Consider the following 15,514-nt stretch of genomic DNA (forward strand, 5'->3'; position numbering starts at 1 on the left):
CATCCATTAACTCAATAATATTGAGAACACCTGGGAAATGTGTGTTGGGTAGCCATGATGAGTATTCTTAATAATATGATTGATCACCATTGAATATAATTGTAGATGGTCCTGGTGACAGGAGAGCAAAAAAACAACTTACCTGACCAGATGAAGCCAAGAGATTAATCACTGTAAGGAGCATCCACCCTCTGCTGGTCTCCTCACTCTGGTTGATTTCAAGAAATTGTACTATGGCTCGACTTGCAGCCTCTGCGAAAACAAAATCGACTGTAAGGAATCTGATCTAAAGAGGAATCTACATCAAATTAATATTTGGTATGACCACCTTTGCCTTAAGAATAGCATCAAAGCATGTAGCGCTATGGTCTGCATCCCCCCAGCCCCCTGGTGTGGTCCCTGGTGCGGTGTGCTTCCTTACTGCAGCATGCGCCGCACTCCCCGGCGGAGTGCCTAGTGTGCGCGCTCCCCTGCTCTTGAAAGGGGCAGCGCACATATAGCAAATGCCCTCAGATTGTTGCTGAGAGGCTTTTAGTGTAATGATGCACACCTGAAAGATGGCTCCCAGTCAATTGCTGGGAATAGTCCTGTATAAAAGACTCCCTCCCCCTTATGGAGTCGTCAAGCAACAAGTTTAGTTATTAGGTAATGTGGTGTTCTACCAGTGCAGTTGTAAGGTCCCTTGGTCGAATCCCTGGTCCCGGAGAGGCCAGTGTCATGTACCCATTTACCTGGTCCCAGTGTGGCCAGTGACCTATACCTGAATCCCTGGTCCCGATGCAGTCAGTTTCCAGAACCCTTATTCCCTGGTTCTGGTGTGGTCAGCCCTGTTCCCGAAGACCCTTGGTCCCAGTGAGATCAGTGACTGAACATTGTCCTCCAGTCAGTGTACAGTCTGTCCCTGATTCAGTTTCCTAGACTATTGTATCTCAAGGGAGACTTAATCAGTGTCCGCAAACCTCAGCAGCTGCTGTATAGGTATCTGACTAGGAGTGGAATCTAGCGGCTACCCACAACCCAGTCGGACGCAACCATCAGGACCTCCAATGAACACCAGGCAGTCGCTTAGCTACGCCCCTTCCTAGGCTGGACCGGCCTTGTGGCACAGTGGGTTCACAAATCCACTTGCACCACTGTTGGGTGTAACAAAGCATTAAGTCTTCTGGGTACAAACTGCACAGTTTTTGAAGGAACTCTGCAGGGAGGTTGAACTAAACACAGATCTTCTGTGGATGTAGGCTTGTGCAAATCCTTTTTTTTTCTTCATGTAATCCCATGGAGACTTGATGTTGAAATCAGGGATTTGTGGAGGCCATATCATCACTTCCAGGACTCCTTGAACTTTATTTAACTTCAGCAAAATGGCGCCGGCGCATGCACAGTAGCATCTATCGCTTGCTGGAGCCAATTTATTTTATTTTGCTCCAACAAAATGGCATCTACCGACAAGCGATGCGCTCTTGCAGATAGATGCTACTGTGCATTTAAGTACTAAAGACACCTGTCATGAAGGGGTTGAAAAATTCTGAGAATGCAATAATCATAATCAGCAATTGGCACTGGACCCTTGATCCTATGATCCTATATTGTATTTTAGCTTCACTATCACCACTTCATGTACATCTTGCAGCAACTTAATTAAAACTCCAATCAACACACCAGGAAAAATCCATACAGGCAAGATTATTCCAGATACTCTAACTATAATCTACTAGGAGTCATTTTCACACGGTAGTCGCTATTTCCTTGATTCGCTACCAATCTACTATCATGCTAAGTCACTAGTCTTGTCCTATATATCATACAGTTCACAGGCACTTACACTACTGCCAACTATCTATAGCGAGGAAGGCCCCTTATTCCTCTATTGTAATTTCATATTTTATAATACGGAACAATACACAGGACTCATATAGGAACACCAGCAGCCAATATAGTTCTTTAACTAGGACCTCCATCAGGGCATCACTGCCCTTAATGGTGTATGGGGCCGGGAGAGCAGAAGTGTGGGGGGCCTCTTCAATGATAAATTGAAGGTTGGAGTGGGGATAGCAAAAAATGATGAATTGAGGGTGCGGTGGAGTAAATGATGATGTATTGAAACTAGAGGATGGGTGTTGTGAATTCTGTGGCTGAATTCACTCCTGTGGTCACAAGTGGTACTGCAGCTTCTGAGCTTCCTCCCTCAGGTGTTCTGGTGAGCTCGTTGGCTGCTTTGTTATTTAACTCCACCTGATTTTGTCTTCCTTGCTCCTTGTCAATGTTCCAGTGTTGGATCTGAGCTTCTGTATCTTTCCTGTGGCCTGCTGCTCTGCTTAGATAAGTGCTTTTTGCTTTTGTTGCTACTTTTTCTGTCCAGCTTGTCATTTTGTTTTGCTGGAAACTCTGAGACGCAAAGGGTGTACCGCCGTGCCGTTAGTTCGGCACGGTGGGTCTTTTCCCCCCTTTGCGTGGTTTTTTGCTTTAGGGTTTTTTGTAGACTGCAAAGTTCTCTTTGCTATCCTCGCTCTATCTAGAATATCGGGCCTCACTTTGCTGAATCTATTTCATCCCTACGTTTGTCTTTTCATCTTGCTAACAGTCATTATATGTGGGGGGCTGCCTTTTCCTTTGGGGTATTTCTCTGAGGCAAGTCAGGCTTGTTTTTCTATCTTCAGGCTAGTCAGCTCCTCAGGCTGTGCCGAGTTGCATAGGTAGTGTCAGGCGCAATCCACAGCTGCCTTTAGTTGTGTTAGGTTAGGTTCAGGTATTGCGGTCTACAGAGATTCCACGTCTCAGAGCTCGTTCTATTGTTTTTGGGTTATTGTCAGATCACTGTATGTGCTCTGATTGCTGGCACACTGTGTCACTGGATTGCCTTCATAACAGATGGGGACAGTAATTGATAATGAATTGAGGGGGGGGGGGGAATAAAGGATTATGTATTGAAGGTGGGGAGACCAAACAATGAATTGAGGGTGGGAAAGAGAGGACATGGCATAATGAATTGTGGTGGAGGCAGACATGCAAATATAATGAATCGGGGGAGAGGGAGTTACAGAGAGGCAGGCATTGAGGATGAAGCAGTGTGACTGGTATTGAATTTGGAGAAACGACAGGTGCTATTTAATGTATATATTTATTGGGTGGGAAAGAGGATATTTATAGTTAGTGGGGGCACAGCGGTGGATTGCAATTTATATTTGAAATGGTGGATTGCATAATAACTAATTATATATTAATTGGGGGTTCACATATGTATTTAGCTGTAGAAGTTGAGGAAAAAGTGGGGAATATGCTCTGGAAGTGTGATCTAGATAACTGTATGTTATTTTCTGCAGAGACGAGTCCTGGCTGGAAGAAATTATGGTGGTCTGCGCTGGATGAGGAAGAAAAGCAAAAATGAAGGACTTTAACTAGAAAGGTGAGTCAGTGTGTTACCTATACACTGTGTACCATGTGCATAGCTCCTGTGTATAATTGCACTGGCGATCCCTGTATTACCTGTACACTATACACTAGATACAGAGCTGCAGTGTATGATGTCACTGGTGATCACTTTATTACCTGTACACCGACACTATATACAGAGCTTCTGTGTATAATGCCAATGTTGAGTCAGTCAGTGTGTTACCTTTACACTGACTATACGCTATATACAGAACTCCTGTGTATAATTTTAATATTAGTATTGTGGTTTTTTTTTATTAGTAATGATCAGCATTGTAGTATTCGGTCACTATGTGGTGGCAATTGTTGTTTGGCCATGCCTTGACAGTATTTGTTCCTTTAATAAGGTATTATTCGGTCACAATATCGTGGTAATACATGGTCTGGTCATGGTGAGGTAGTATTTGTCCCTTGTATGTGGTATTATTCGGTCACTATGTGATGGTAATACATGGTCTGGTCATGGTGAGTGTTATGGACCTGGTGGTTAGGAGCACCTGGAACGACCTGATGGTTAAACTAACACAGAACAAGCTCTGGGAAGTGGGAGCTCTGCTGACCGCAACCCCTAATCCTATCACACACACTAGAAATAGCCGTGGAGCGTACCTAGCTCGGCCTAGATGCCTCTTCACAGCCTAAGAGCTAACTAGCCCTAGAGATAGAAAATAAAGCCTACCTTGCCTCAGAGAAATTCCCCAAAGGAAAAGGCAGCCCCCCACATATATTGACTGTGAGTTAAGATGAAAGTCACAAACACAGGAATGAAACAAGTTTCAGCAAAGGGAGGCCAGACTAACTAAACAGACTGAGGATAGGAAAGGTATCTTTGCGGTCAGCACAAAAAACTACAAAAGACCACGCAGAGTGTGCAAAAAGACCTCCGCACCGACTCATGGTGCGGAGGTGCCACTCTGCATCCCAGAGCTTCAAGCTAGCAAGGCAAAATCATGATAGCAAGCTGGACAAGAAAACAAAGAACAAAATAATAAACTAGCAGGGACTTAGCTTCTGCTGGAGTAGACAGGTCACCCGAAAGATCCAAGAGCGAACTGAACCAGTACAAGAACATTGACAGCTGGCATGGAGTAACGATCTGAGTGGAGTTAAATAGAGCAGCCAGCCAAAGAATAAACTACGTCACCTGTGGAAGGAACCTCAGAAGCAGCAGCTCCACTCACAGCCACCAGAGGGAGTCCATGGACAGAACTCGCCGAAGTACCATTCATGACCACAGGAGGGAGTTTGATAACAGAATTCACAACAGGTGAGGTAGTATTTGTCCCCTGTATGTGGCATTATTTGGTCACTGTGGTGGCAATATGTGGTCTGGTCATGGTGTGACAGTATTTGTCCCTTGTATGTGGTATTATTGTAGATTTAAAAATAAAATGTATGTGACATTTCCTTAAAGAAAAAGTAGGGCACTGCCAAAAGAGTCTACCTTGTCATGGTAGCATTAGACCAACAAACGGGGCAAACAATGTATACGCTCTGCCGTATAGTACATATAGAAACCCGAAGAAAAAATGGATACTAAAGCTATTTAAAATAGAAAGTTTATTAGAAAATTTCTAAAAGATTGTTTTGTTACATAACAACCATAAATGTATAAATAAAGAAAGACACAATAAGAAAGGGAGACAGACAAAAACCTAGTACCATGTTCAAGTACCGTGTTCTTGTCATGGGTAGCAGGCTTCAAAAATCTTTTGGCCAAAACAAAAAGCTGATGGTTACATATGTGATATGGTGTTCAATGGGAACTATCAAAGTGTGATTAGTGAGGACGTGATGCAGAAGTGGAGTATTTCCAAGAGTGGGTGGTGGATCTATAGAAGGTTCAAGTGGTGGAATCAGAGGTGGCAGCCCTGAGTTTTACTATCTAAAGGTGCTAGTGTACAATGTTATTTTTATGTTCTTTTTTCCCATACTTGAGTATTACACTTGTTTATAAGTTGTGCTGAGCTAATTAGATTCTTCTTGTTTCATTGGTTTATTGCAAATATCAGTAAGTTTGTAAATTTTGTTACTAAACCTAATTTGCAAAGGTGGTTGATAGTTTTGATTGTTACTCTGCATACTTTCTCAAAAAATCCAGGCAGCAACTGCGGTATTACTGTAAACTGTATTAACTTGAGCTTGACCTCTTTACTTGATTCTATTAAAACCAATCAATGTGTCGATCAGGGAGGGGTAATAAATATTTCCAAGGAGTCACATGAAAGACCATGACTGTTGTGAAAGGTGGAACTTAAATTCTACTCATTATTATTGTTTTATATTAATTTTTATCTCTTAAAACGGAGCAGAGTGAAATCTATTGACTAACTGCTACTGCTAATACAGGTTTAGATAGGACTTAATGCAACATGTATTCTTACTTGTGGAAGCTAATCAAAACCAAAATTATTTATGGTCTTTTCTAAAGTATATACGGTAAATCCTTCTGCTTTTGATATTATGACCTTGTACCTTAATCAAAAGCTCCCAACACAATAGAATATCCAAAAAAAATCCTCACACAGTATGATGTCCCCACAAAGCACCTCACATAGTATGATGTGCCCCCACACAGCCCATCAAACAGTTGGATGTCTCCACATAGTTTGGTATCCCCTCAAAGCCTGTAACACAGTATGATGCCCCCAAAAAGCACCTCACACAATATGACGTCCCCATAAAGACCACTATGTAATCTGATCATCCCACACACTATGATGCTCCTACACCACCCCTACACACTGTGATGTCTACACACAGTCCCTCAAAAATTATGATGGTCCCCACATAGTCACTCACGCATAATGATATCCCAACACATTCCCTCACACAGTATGATTTCCTCAGAAAGCTCCTAACGCAGTATGATGGCTTCTACGGTTTCCCACAAGCACGGAGAATTAAAAAAAAAACAAAAAAACATACTACTACTCACCTAACCATGTTCCCCGATGCTTTACTCTGATTTGCGCTGTGCGCTGAGGCTCCACATAGTGGGTGCAGTCTAGTGACTTCATCGTGCTTGCTGCGGTAGGCTCAAACGGTGGAAGAGGCCTGTTCCACCATTACATTCACGGATTTCTGCAGATGCTGGTGAAATTGAGGTGCCAGGTGGAGGGCTGCCGCATGGTGCGGGTTGCCACTATTTCCATTTTTTTTTACTATTTTTTTTGTGGGGACCATCAAAGGGCTCTTTGGCTATCTCAGTCCTCGGGTCAGACCGGAACAGCTAATGGGCTGCATGTAGCTTTGGGCCACATTGTGCCAGGGTCTGGTTAAGAACATTTCAAAACAAATTTTATGTGATGCTCAATTGAGTTAATAAGGCCAAATAAAATGGTAGATATATTCTAGCAACAAACCTGTGGACTTGTTAGATGCTCTTCTTCGTATCTCAGTGACCATTAGGCGTGAAACTTGTGTAGTAAACTGCAAGAGATCTGAGAACTTTTCAGTCATTGTGCTAGGAGGTGCACTTCCAAACACCTAAAGAAAAAAAACAAAATTAAAAATATTATATGCCTAAATTTACAAACTAGAAAACTCAACCCTCCCGGCAGGGCAGGAGTGGTCTGTGACCGCTCTGTGCCGGAGAAGAACGGTGTCCTAGATATACCGATGCATTTACCTGGCTAATAATAGAGAAGGAGCGATTCTAAGAATGCCCATTTACTGATGATCAGCCAGTTTAAAGAGAATGCCAATCACTCGATAAACAAGTTTTAGCATCAATTTACAGCGAAGGAAATCATTATTTTATCCCTTGCTGATTTTGTTAGTTTGCCCACTGACAAAGACATGAACAATCTATTATTTTAAGGGACGCTAATTTTAACATTGAGAGAAAATATCAAAAATAAAATCAAGAAAATCACATGGTATAAATTATATAAATTTATTTGCATTTTGCGGTGAAAAATAAGTATTTGATCCCTCTGGCAAACAAGACTTAATACTTGGTGGCAATACCCTTGTTGGTAAGCACAACAGTCAGACTTTTTTGTAGTTGATGATCAGGTTTGCGCACATGTCAGGAGGAATTTTGGTCCACTCCTCTTTGCTTCTTTTTGAGCCACTCCTTTGTTGCCTTGGCTATATATTTTGGGTCATTTATTTGCTGGAAGACCCACCCATGACCCATTTCTATTGTCCTGGTGGAGGGAAGGATTTTACGGTACATGGCTCCATCCATTCTCCCATTGATGCGGTGAAGTAGTCCTGTGCCATTAGCAGAGAAACACCCCAAAACATAATGTTTCCACCTCCATGCTTGACAGTGGGGATGGTGTTCTTTGGGTCATAGGCAGCATATCTCTTCCTCCAAACACGGCGAGTTGAGTTAATGCCAAAGAGCTCAATTTTTGTCTCATCTGACCCCACAGGACCTTCTCCCAATCACTCACAGAATCATCCAGGTGTTCATTGGCAGACTTCAGATGGTCCTACACATGTGCCTTCTTGAGGAGGGGAACCTTGTGGGCACTGCAGGATTTTAAACCTTTACAGTGTAATGTGTTAGCAATGGTTTTTTGGTGACAGTGGTCTCAGCTGCCTTGAGATCATTAACAAGTTCCCCCATATAGTTTTAGGCTGATCTCTCACCTTCCTCATGATCAAGGATACCCCACGAGTTGAAATTTTGCATGGTGCCAAAGATCGATGTCGATTGACAGTCATTTTGTATTTCTTCCATTTTCTTACTATAGCACCAACAGTTGTTTCCCTCTCACCCAGCGTCTTATGGTTTTGTATCCCATTCCAGCTTTGTGCAGGTCTATGATCTTGTCCCTGACTTCCTTTTAAAGCTCCTTGATCTTGCCCATGTTGTAGAGGTTAGAGTCTGACTGATTAATTGAGTCTGTGGACAGGAGTCTTTTATAAAAGGTGACTATGTAAAACAGCTGTCTTTAATGCAGGTAACGAGTTAGTTAGGAGCGTCTGTAGGAGCCAGAACTCTTATTTCTCACTGGAAAATGCAAATTAATATAATTTATACAATGTGAGTTTCTGGATTCGATTTTTGATATTCTATCTCTCAATGCAAAAATTAACCTACCCTTAAAATTATAGGCTGTTCAGGTCTTTGTCAGTGGGCAAACAAAATCAGCAAGGGATCAAATAATTATTTCCTTCACTGTGCATGTACACAATTAGTGCTTGTTTAATGCCTGCGATCAGCCAATGTAAATGCAGTCTAAAGCTATGTCCACATGTCCAGTAATGATCAGTTAGAATGGATCCAGTAGCAATCCGTTGGCAAAAAAGTTGTGCAGACACAATTTTTCAGTCTGTTTTTAAATAATTTATCTCTGCTGGACCCGTTTTGCTTTTTTGTTTTTTTTGTTTTTTTGTTTTTTTACATTGAAGCCTATGGAAAACTGATCAGTTACAAATGAAAAAAAAACAGCTGGCTAATGAATGGATCCATTTTTCTTAGACTTCAATGTAAAAAAACGGATCCAGCAGAGATCAGTTATTTAAAAACAGACTAAACAATTGTGTCTGCACAACTCTTTTTTGCAAACGGATTCCTGGATTTGTTCTAACTGAACACTACTGGGACAAGTGAACCTAGCCTTATTCTACTAATGCGTTCTATGCAAATGGAAATATGGTTGAGCAGTGCAAACCAGCTAATAAATGAATAAATGACTGCCGATGAGCTTACATGTAGCCGATTGGCGGTCATTTAATGCTGGCGATGAGCAGTAGTTGTAGGTCTACATGGAGAGGGAACTATGTAACAATGAATGAGAAGTGGAAAAGGGAAGAGAGCAGGGAAGCATATCTGCATGTAAAAACAGTCTTCCGTAGTTTCTAAATGGCTAAGGCCGTCACAATTGCGTAAAAAATAGGCTGCAGCTCTAGAAAACACTTCTATTATTGTACATTGCTTTACCTGATCATATTTTGAAATGAGAATTAATGTATTACTGAATATATAAGAGATAAATGACAAGCCGATAACCATGGGATATGGACAAAACGCAGGACTGCGCCATGACAAGGACTTACCCTATTAAAGACTGGCAGCATCATGTACAGCTTTTCTTCCTGTTCTTTCTGAGTCATGTGCCTGGCAGGATGGCAAAGCTCGGTGAAGAGCCGCCTTAGATGCATTAAGCCCAGTGCGTTGTCCTGCGGGCTGCACTCCTCTTGCCGAGGCCGGCCCATAATTCTCTTTACCATATTCATGGTTGCACCTTTGTTAATGCAACCTTCTCACCTACAGGAAGGTAAAGAAAACTGAAAATTACCTACAGCATCATCAAGCTCTTTATGCTAAACATATTTAAGAATTTTTTTTATTTTTTATTTTTTTTTTCATGTCCCTATTAATTAAAAAAATCCTGAAATACCCAAGTTCTCATTCGACACTGAAGTGCGCAACACAAAAGACTAATACTATTAAAGGAGCTGTCCACACAAAAACTTAGCTGCCATCTTTCAGAACCAGCATCACTCACCATGGGTTGTGTGCGGGACTGAAACTCTGCTCCATTCACTGCAATGGGGATGAATTACAAGACTCTTCCCATGGTCAGGGGTTGGGCTTTTTCTGAAAGAATGGTCACGTGTTTCTAATCCTGGACAATGATTCCTAATGTGATATCAGTCAATCGTGAGGACTTTCAGCAAATAAGGATTCCATACAGATAAGACTAAACAAGGGGCAATTGGCTGACAAAATGTCATGGGGGGGCCTCAAGTCGCTACCAGCAAATGAGGATTATACAATAAAGATAAGGATTGGGCAGTCAGATTTCAAATACCTGACCCTTTTCCTCGTTGTGAGAAAAGCCGCTGCCAATGGTGTATGACAGTGGCTTTCTCCATTTCCATTATAAAGACAGAACACCACTAAGCAGAACATTGGAGAATCAGAAGACATATCTGTCAGCCTGGGGGTGCATTAAGAAATGACGATTTATGCCTATTAACATGTGTATTAACAAGTGCTAACAAGAATCAAAACTTTTACGGGGTTAGAAAAATAACATACCCAGTGAAACAATGTAGAAGATTGGTGGACAGAAGCTTATGACTTCAGGGATTTGAAGGACTGAGCCATTGTTGAGGAAGAAGCCATTTGTATTCAAGGGCTATTCCTGTCTTGTACATTTATGATCGATCCATAGGATATGTTATACATGTACATGGCATCTAGATCTCACCAATAGACACATATCTATCTCAAGAACAGGTACATGCTGTTAGTGGAGAGGAGTCCAGCAAACCCCGAAAAATTAATGGGAATTTCAAGCACCTCTCCAAGGTAGACAATACAATTCAACAAGAAGTACGGTATGTGCTTTGCATTCTCCATTATGGAGAGCGATTTGCATTTTCTAATCACACAGATGCCGTAGTGGCTATTGACTTGTAAGGTGGATGTTGTTAAAATGTTAAGAACATGGCTACACAGCAATATTAGCAGTGCCATCTATCGCACTGCCAAACATCACACAAATATCCAAGGAAAACTGTAGGAGAGATCAGCGCAAAATAGGGTCTTATCCGAGCAATATATTGAGCTTTACGCTCAGATTGAACTCACCTGTTTAATCTGAAAAACAAGCATATAGTGCAATATCAGCTGCAGCAGATCCATGGGCCAGCCAGTGACCATCAGACATCAAGAGGTTAGAAGGAGTCTGTGGATAGTCTTCGCGCTGCCGACAGGATTTAAGACATATATCCCAGTGTAGTAAACGATTGTTTATTTAGATGCGTTTCGAAGTACACGGTCACTTTTTCTTCATGTGGCTTTCCTGAAGAAGTAACCTTGTACTTCGAAACGCGTTGAAATAAACCATCACTTTACTACACTGGGATATATGTCTTAAATCCTGTCGGCAGCGCCGAGACTATCCACAAACTCCGTCTAACCTATTGATGTCTGTTGTTGTGACCAACATATGCATAATATAAGTGGCAAAACGTTTTGGATGTGTACCTAATCTGCAAAAGTACACAGTAGTCACAAAAAGAACCCTAAACTATATTAGTCACACTAAAAGGGTTTCTGGAAGCCCCATCTTTTTTGCTTTGGATTTAGTTAACGAAACGTTATATAACTAGTTGAAATAAAGATTTTACATGTGAGAAACTAATGGCAGCTTTCTCGTGAATTTCAGCTTGATGCAAGATATCATTTTAGGTTTTTTTAAATTACTTCTAGCGAGATCGACCCTTGGCATTCCTAAAGGAGGAAGTCTGTGTGCCATAATAAATGTACGTTTTCTCATCAGCCCATTACTGCACCGCAAAGAAGAGATAGTATCATAGCACGCTGAGTGCCCCTCAGCAGGACTGCAAAAACTAAATTATGCTGTCACATCCAATAAATCTCAAAGATGAACTCAGGACATTTTTCAAAGAAACATTTTTTTTTACTTATTTTCTCACTAAATTTAAAATATATACTTCCAATTGTTATAGAGCAACGATTGACTATTCATTTCTGCTGAAAGTGAGGATGGAAACTCAAAACCAAACCAAAAACTCCCCTCTCATTCAGGTTTTTCTTTCAATATACAACTCGGTTAATTTTGATTATGGGTTGCAAATAGATGGAAAGAACATTGCTTACCCATGTAAAGGAGAAAGGAGATCTCCCGCCACCTCATAAAAGCAGTAGGCGAAACGCACGTCGGGGCACAGGTGGGAGTCTCCACTTTCTCCCCTACATGAGTTAGCAATGTTTTTAGTGTGATGCCCTGCAAAGTCAGGCGTCACAAACATCTATGAACTCTGATGGTGTAAGAAGCCAGCTCTTCAGCCACTTTTACACACAGAGATGTAATTATTGTGAGGGCCATTGTGAAGTCTGGTGGGTAGCAGCCCCTGCAGAAGAACTACTGAGCCCAGGAGAAGCAACCCTGCGCCCTTGGGATTGAGTGGTGCTGGAGATCAAGGAGACCAGCCAGTGCCTTTGCGGTGGTCGCTGTCGGGACTCCAGTGAAATCTGTGCAGCGGCATGGGACATACTGTCCTTCGCAGTCCAAAAAGTGCTCAACAGCCAGGCGACGTCAGTTAGGGATCAGATGAGGGATGTCTTCATACGATCCTTAGTGGTCAGTGATGGGATAAGAGCTGAGGTACCATGGATGCCAAGGTCCAGGCTGAGAGGAGACATTTTAGTGCATGTATAGTGCTATATGTAGCAGGAGTGAGGAGAGCTGCTAGACATTGCTGGACAAGAGCTGGGTTCATCACACCATCAGGGGCTGTTGGCTCAGTTCACTGAATAACTGTGGAGAGCTGTAGTAATTATAATCTGCTCCAGTAAAAAATATTATAATTTTTCCTGTTACACCTAAGGTCTGGACATTGCATACTGAGGCAGGCTATTCCTTCTTCCTTCTAGAAATTTCCACTTTTTATCCAGCTGAATACAGCCCGACGGCTGGCGAGACAACAGTGACCGTTGGCCGCCATTACGCCTCGGCTCGCTGGAGACCAACCCAGACATTTACATCTGGGAATTTATCTTCTACGCATTTCCACAGTATAACGCTGTGGATAATCCCTTCCAAAGCACTCATACGATTAGGGACATTTCACTTTATTCCTCTACTACTTTGCTCTCTTGTATTTGCCACTTTAATTTAATCTTATAAATGTATTTGATCATATATATACCTTTATGCCCAAGTTTTGGAACTCTATTTTCACATGACATTTTTGCAATTGTATTCTACTGGCAGTTTATATACTTTACACACTTGCCACTTTGATAGCTTGGAACTATGGGTGTCAATGTATATATTTGTATGCCAAACTCTTGAAATCTATATGATGGTAATATATTACTATACTTGTATTTATTGGCACTCTATTTATACTTTTGGCATAATTGGGTTTCTTCCTTATTACACATCTTGTACATTAATTTTGGTCATGTACCCGAGCACAGCAATGGAGACCTCCCTAAATTGTATGTGGATCCTCCTGCTCCATTTTTCACTTGGTTTGACCTCACTATGTACTATGTATTTTTTTAATATTTTAATGTAAACCAATACAGTATTTCTGTTTTTACATATTTTCTTATCTTTTTGGTGAAAGTCTACTCCATGTTTTTTGTCTTTTGTAATTTAACCTGTATGGGACTACATAACCACTATTATCACAATACTTCATGGGGAAACACTAGATCAGAAAGTTATGTTCCTAGCCTAATTTATTAGGACACAATTTATAAAGGCACTAATTTATAAGGACGTTTATGCCATGTCCTTTTTTCATAGTTATACAGATCTAAAGTTGCCTTCGTCATCCATTGGCTAACATGTTTAAATAAGTATATTGTATGGTTTATGCAACTACATAGAAAAAGAGAGGAGAGATATACACTGGCCCACATAAAAGTGCTTCTCACTAAATTAGAATATCATCAAAAAGTTAATTTGTTTCAGTTTTTCAACACAAAAAGTGAATCTCATTATATAGAGTCATTACAAACAGAGTGATCTATTTCACGTGTTTATTTCTGTTAATGTTGATGATTACGGCTTACAGCCAATGAAAACCCAAGAGTCATTATCTCAGTAAATTAGAATACTTTATAACACCAGCTTGAAAAATGATTTTAAAATCCGAAATGTTGTCCTACTGAAATGTATGTTCAGTAAATGTACTCAATACTTGGTCAGGGCTCCTATTACTGCATCAATGCGGTGTGGCATGGAGGCGATCAGCCTGTGGCACTGCAAAGGGGTTATGGAAGCCCAGGTTGCTTTGATAGCAGCCTTCAGCTCGTCTGCATTGTTGGGTCTGGTGTCTCATCTTCCTCTTGACAACTCCGCATAGATTCTCAATGGGGTTAAGGTCAGACGAGTTTGCTGGCCAATCAACCACAGTGATACTGTGGTTTTTAAACCAGGTGTTGGTACTTTTGGCAGTGTGGACAGATGCCAAGTCCTGCTGGAGAATGAAATTTCTATCGCCAAAAAAGCTTCTCGGCAGAGGGAAGCATGAAGTGCTCTAAAATTTCCTGGTAGATGGCTGCGCTGACTTTGGTCTTGATAAAACACAGTTGACCTACACTAGCAGATGACATGGCTCCCCAAACCATTAGGGTATGTTTCCACGGGGTGTGTTGCATGAGTATTTGCTGCGGATTGGACGATGCCTACAGCCGCAGCATCCAATCCACAACGTCCAGATGTTACAGCATAGTGGAGGAGATTTTATGAAATCCCATCTCAACTATGCGTACAAACATGCAGGCAGCAGACCTGCGTAATCGGACATGCGGCGCATCTTTCTAGACTGCAGCATGTCTATTTATATTGCGGAGACGCTCAGTCTCCGCAAGATAAATAACACAATCTATGAATAGGATGCAGGGATTCCTCCTGTGTTCAATGAACACAGGCGGAATCACCGCACGCACAAAAAGGGGCAGGGCTTTGGGAGGAACGGGGTATTCGCTGCATCCAAAGGGCTGCCAATACGCCCCATGGAAACATACCCTTACTGATTGTGGAAAGGTCACACAAGACCTCAAGCAGCTTGGATTTTGTGCCTCTCCAACACTTTCTCCAGACTCTGGGATCTGGATTTCCAAATGAAATGCAAAATTTACTTTCATCGGAAAACAACACCTTGGACCACTAAGCAACAGTCCAGTTCTTTTTCTCCTTGGGCCAGGTAAGACGCTTCTGTTGTTGTCTATTGGTCAAGAGTTGCTTGACACAAGGAATAAGACACTTCTAGCCCATGTCCTAAATACATCTGTGTGTGGTGGCTCTTGAAGGAATGACTCCAGCAGCAGTCCACTTCTGGTGAATCTCAACTTCTCTTTTCTTAACAATCCTTTCAAGGCTGCCGTTATCCCGGTTGCTTGTGCACCTTTTTCTACCACACTTTTTCCTTCCACTCAACTTTCCATTAATATGCTTGGATACAGCACTCTCTGAACAGCCAGCTTCTTTAGCAATTTTTCTTCTTCTTTTGTGGCTTAGGCCTCTTTCACACTTCCGTCTTTGAGCTCCCGTCACAATCCGTCGATTTTTGAGAAAACAGGATCATGCAAATTTTTCTGCAGGATCCTATGTTTTCTCATAGACTTGTA

General features: G+C 41.6%; 1 protein-coding gene across 6 annotated transcripts in view; it reads right to left on the reverse strand.

Moving 5' to 3' along the window:
* The window catches only part of WDFY3 (WD repeat and FYVE domain containing 3), a 382,468-nt gene that overhangs the window by 241,267 nt on the left and 125,687 nt on the right, over positions 1–15,514 (reverse strand). For all 6 annotated transcript variants that reach the window (XM_069743279.1, XM_069743265.1, XM_069743271.1 and 3 more), the window contains exons 4-6: positions 9,448–9,658; positions 6,795–6,918; positions 143–252 (exon numbers count right to left, since the gene is read on the reverse strand). In XM_069743279.1, coding sequence (XP_069599380.1) covers positions 143–252; positions 6,795–6,918; positions 9,448–9,627 — 414 coding nt within the window. In that variant the 5' untranslated portion in view covers positions 9,628–9,658. The remainder of the gene's footprint in view (positions 1–142; positions 253–6,794; positions 6,919–9,447; positions 9,659–15,514) is intronic.

The sequence above is a fragment of the Ranitomeya imitator genome, chromosome 1 (genome assembly GCF_032444005.1).
Source record: "Ranitomeya imitator isolate aRanImi1 chromosome 1, aRanImi1.pri, whole genome shotgun sequence".
Lineage (NCBI taxonomy): Eukaryota > Metazoa > Chordata > Amphibia > Anura > Dendrobatidae > Ranitomeya > Ranitomeya imitator.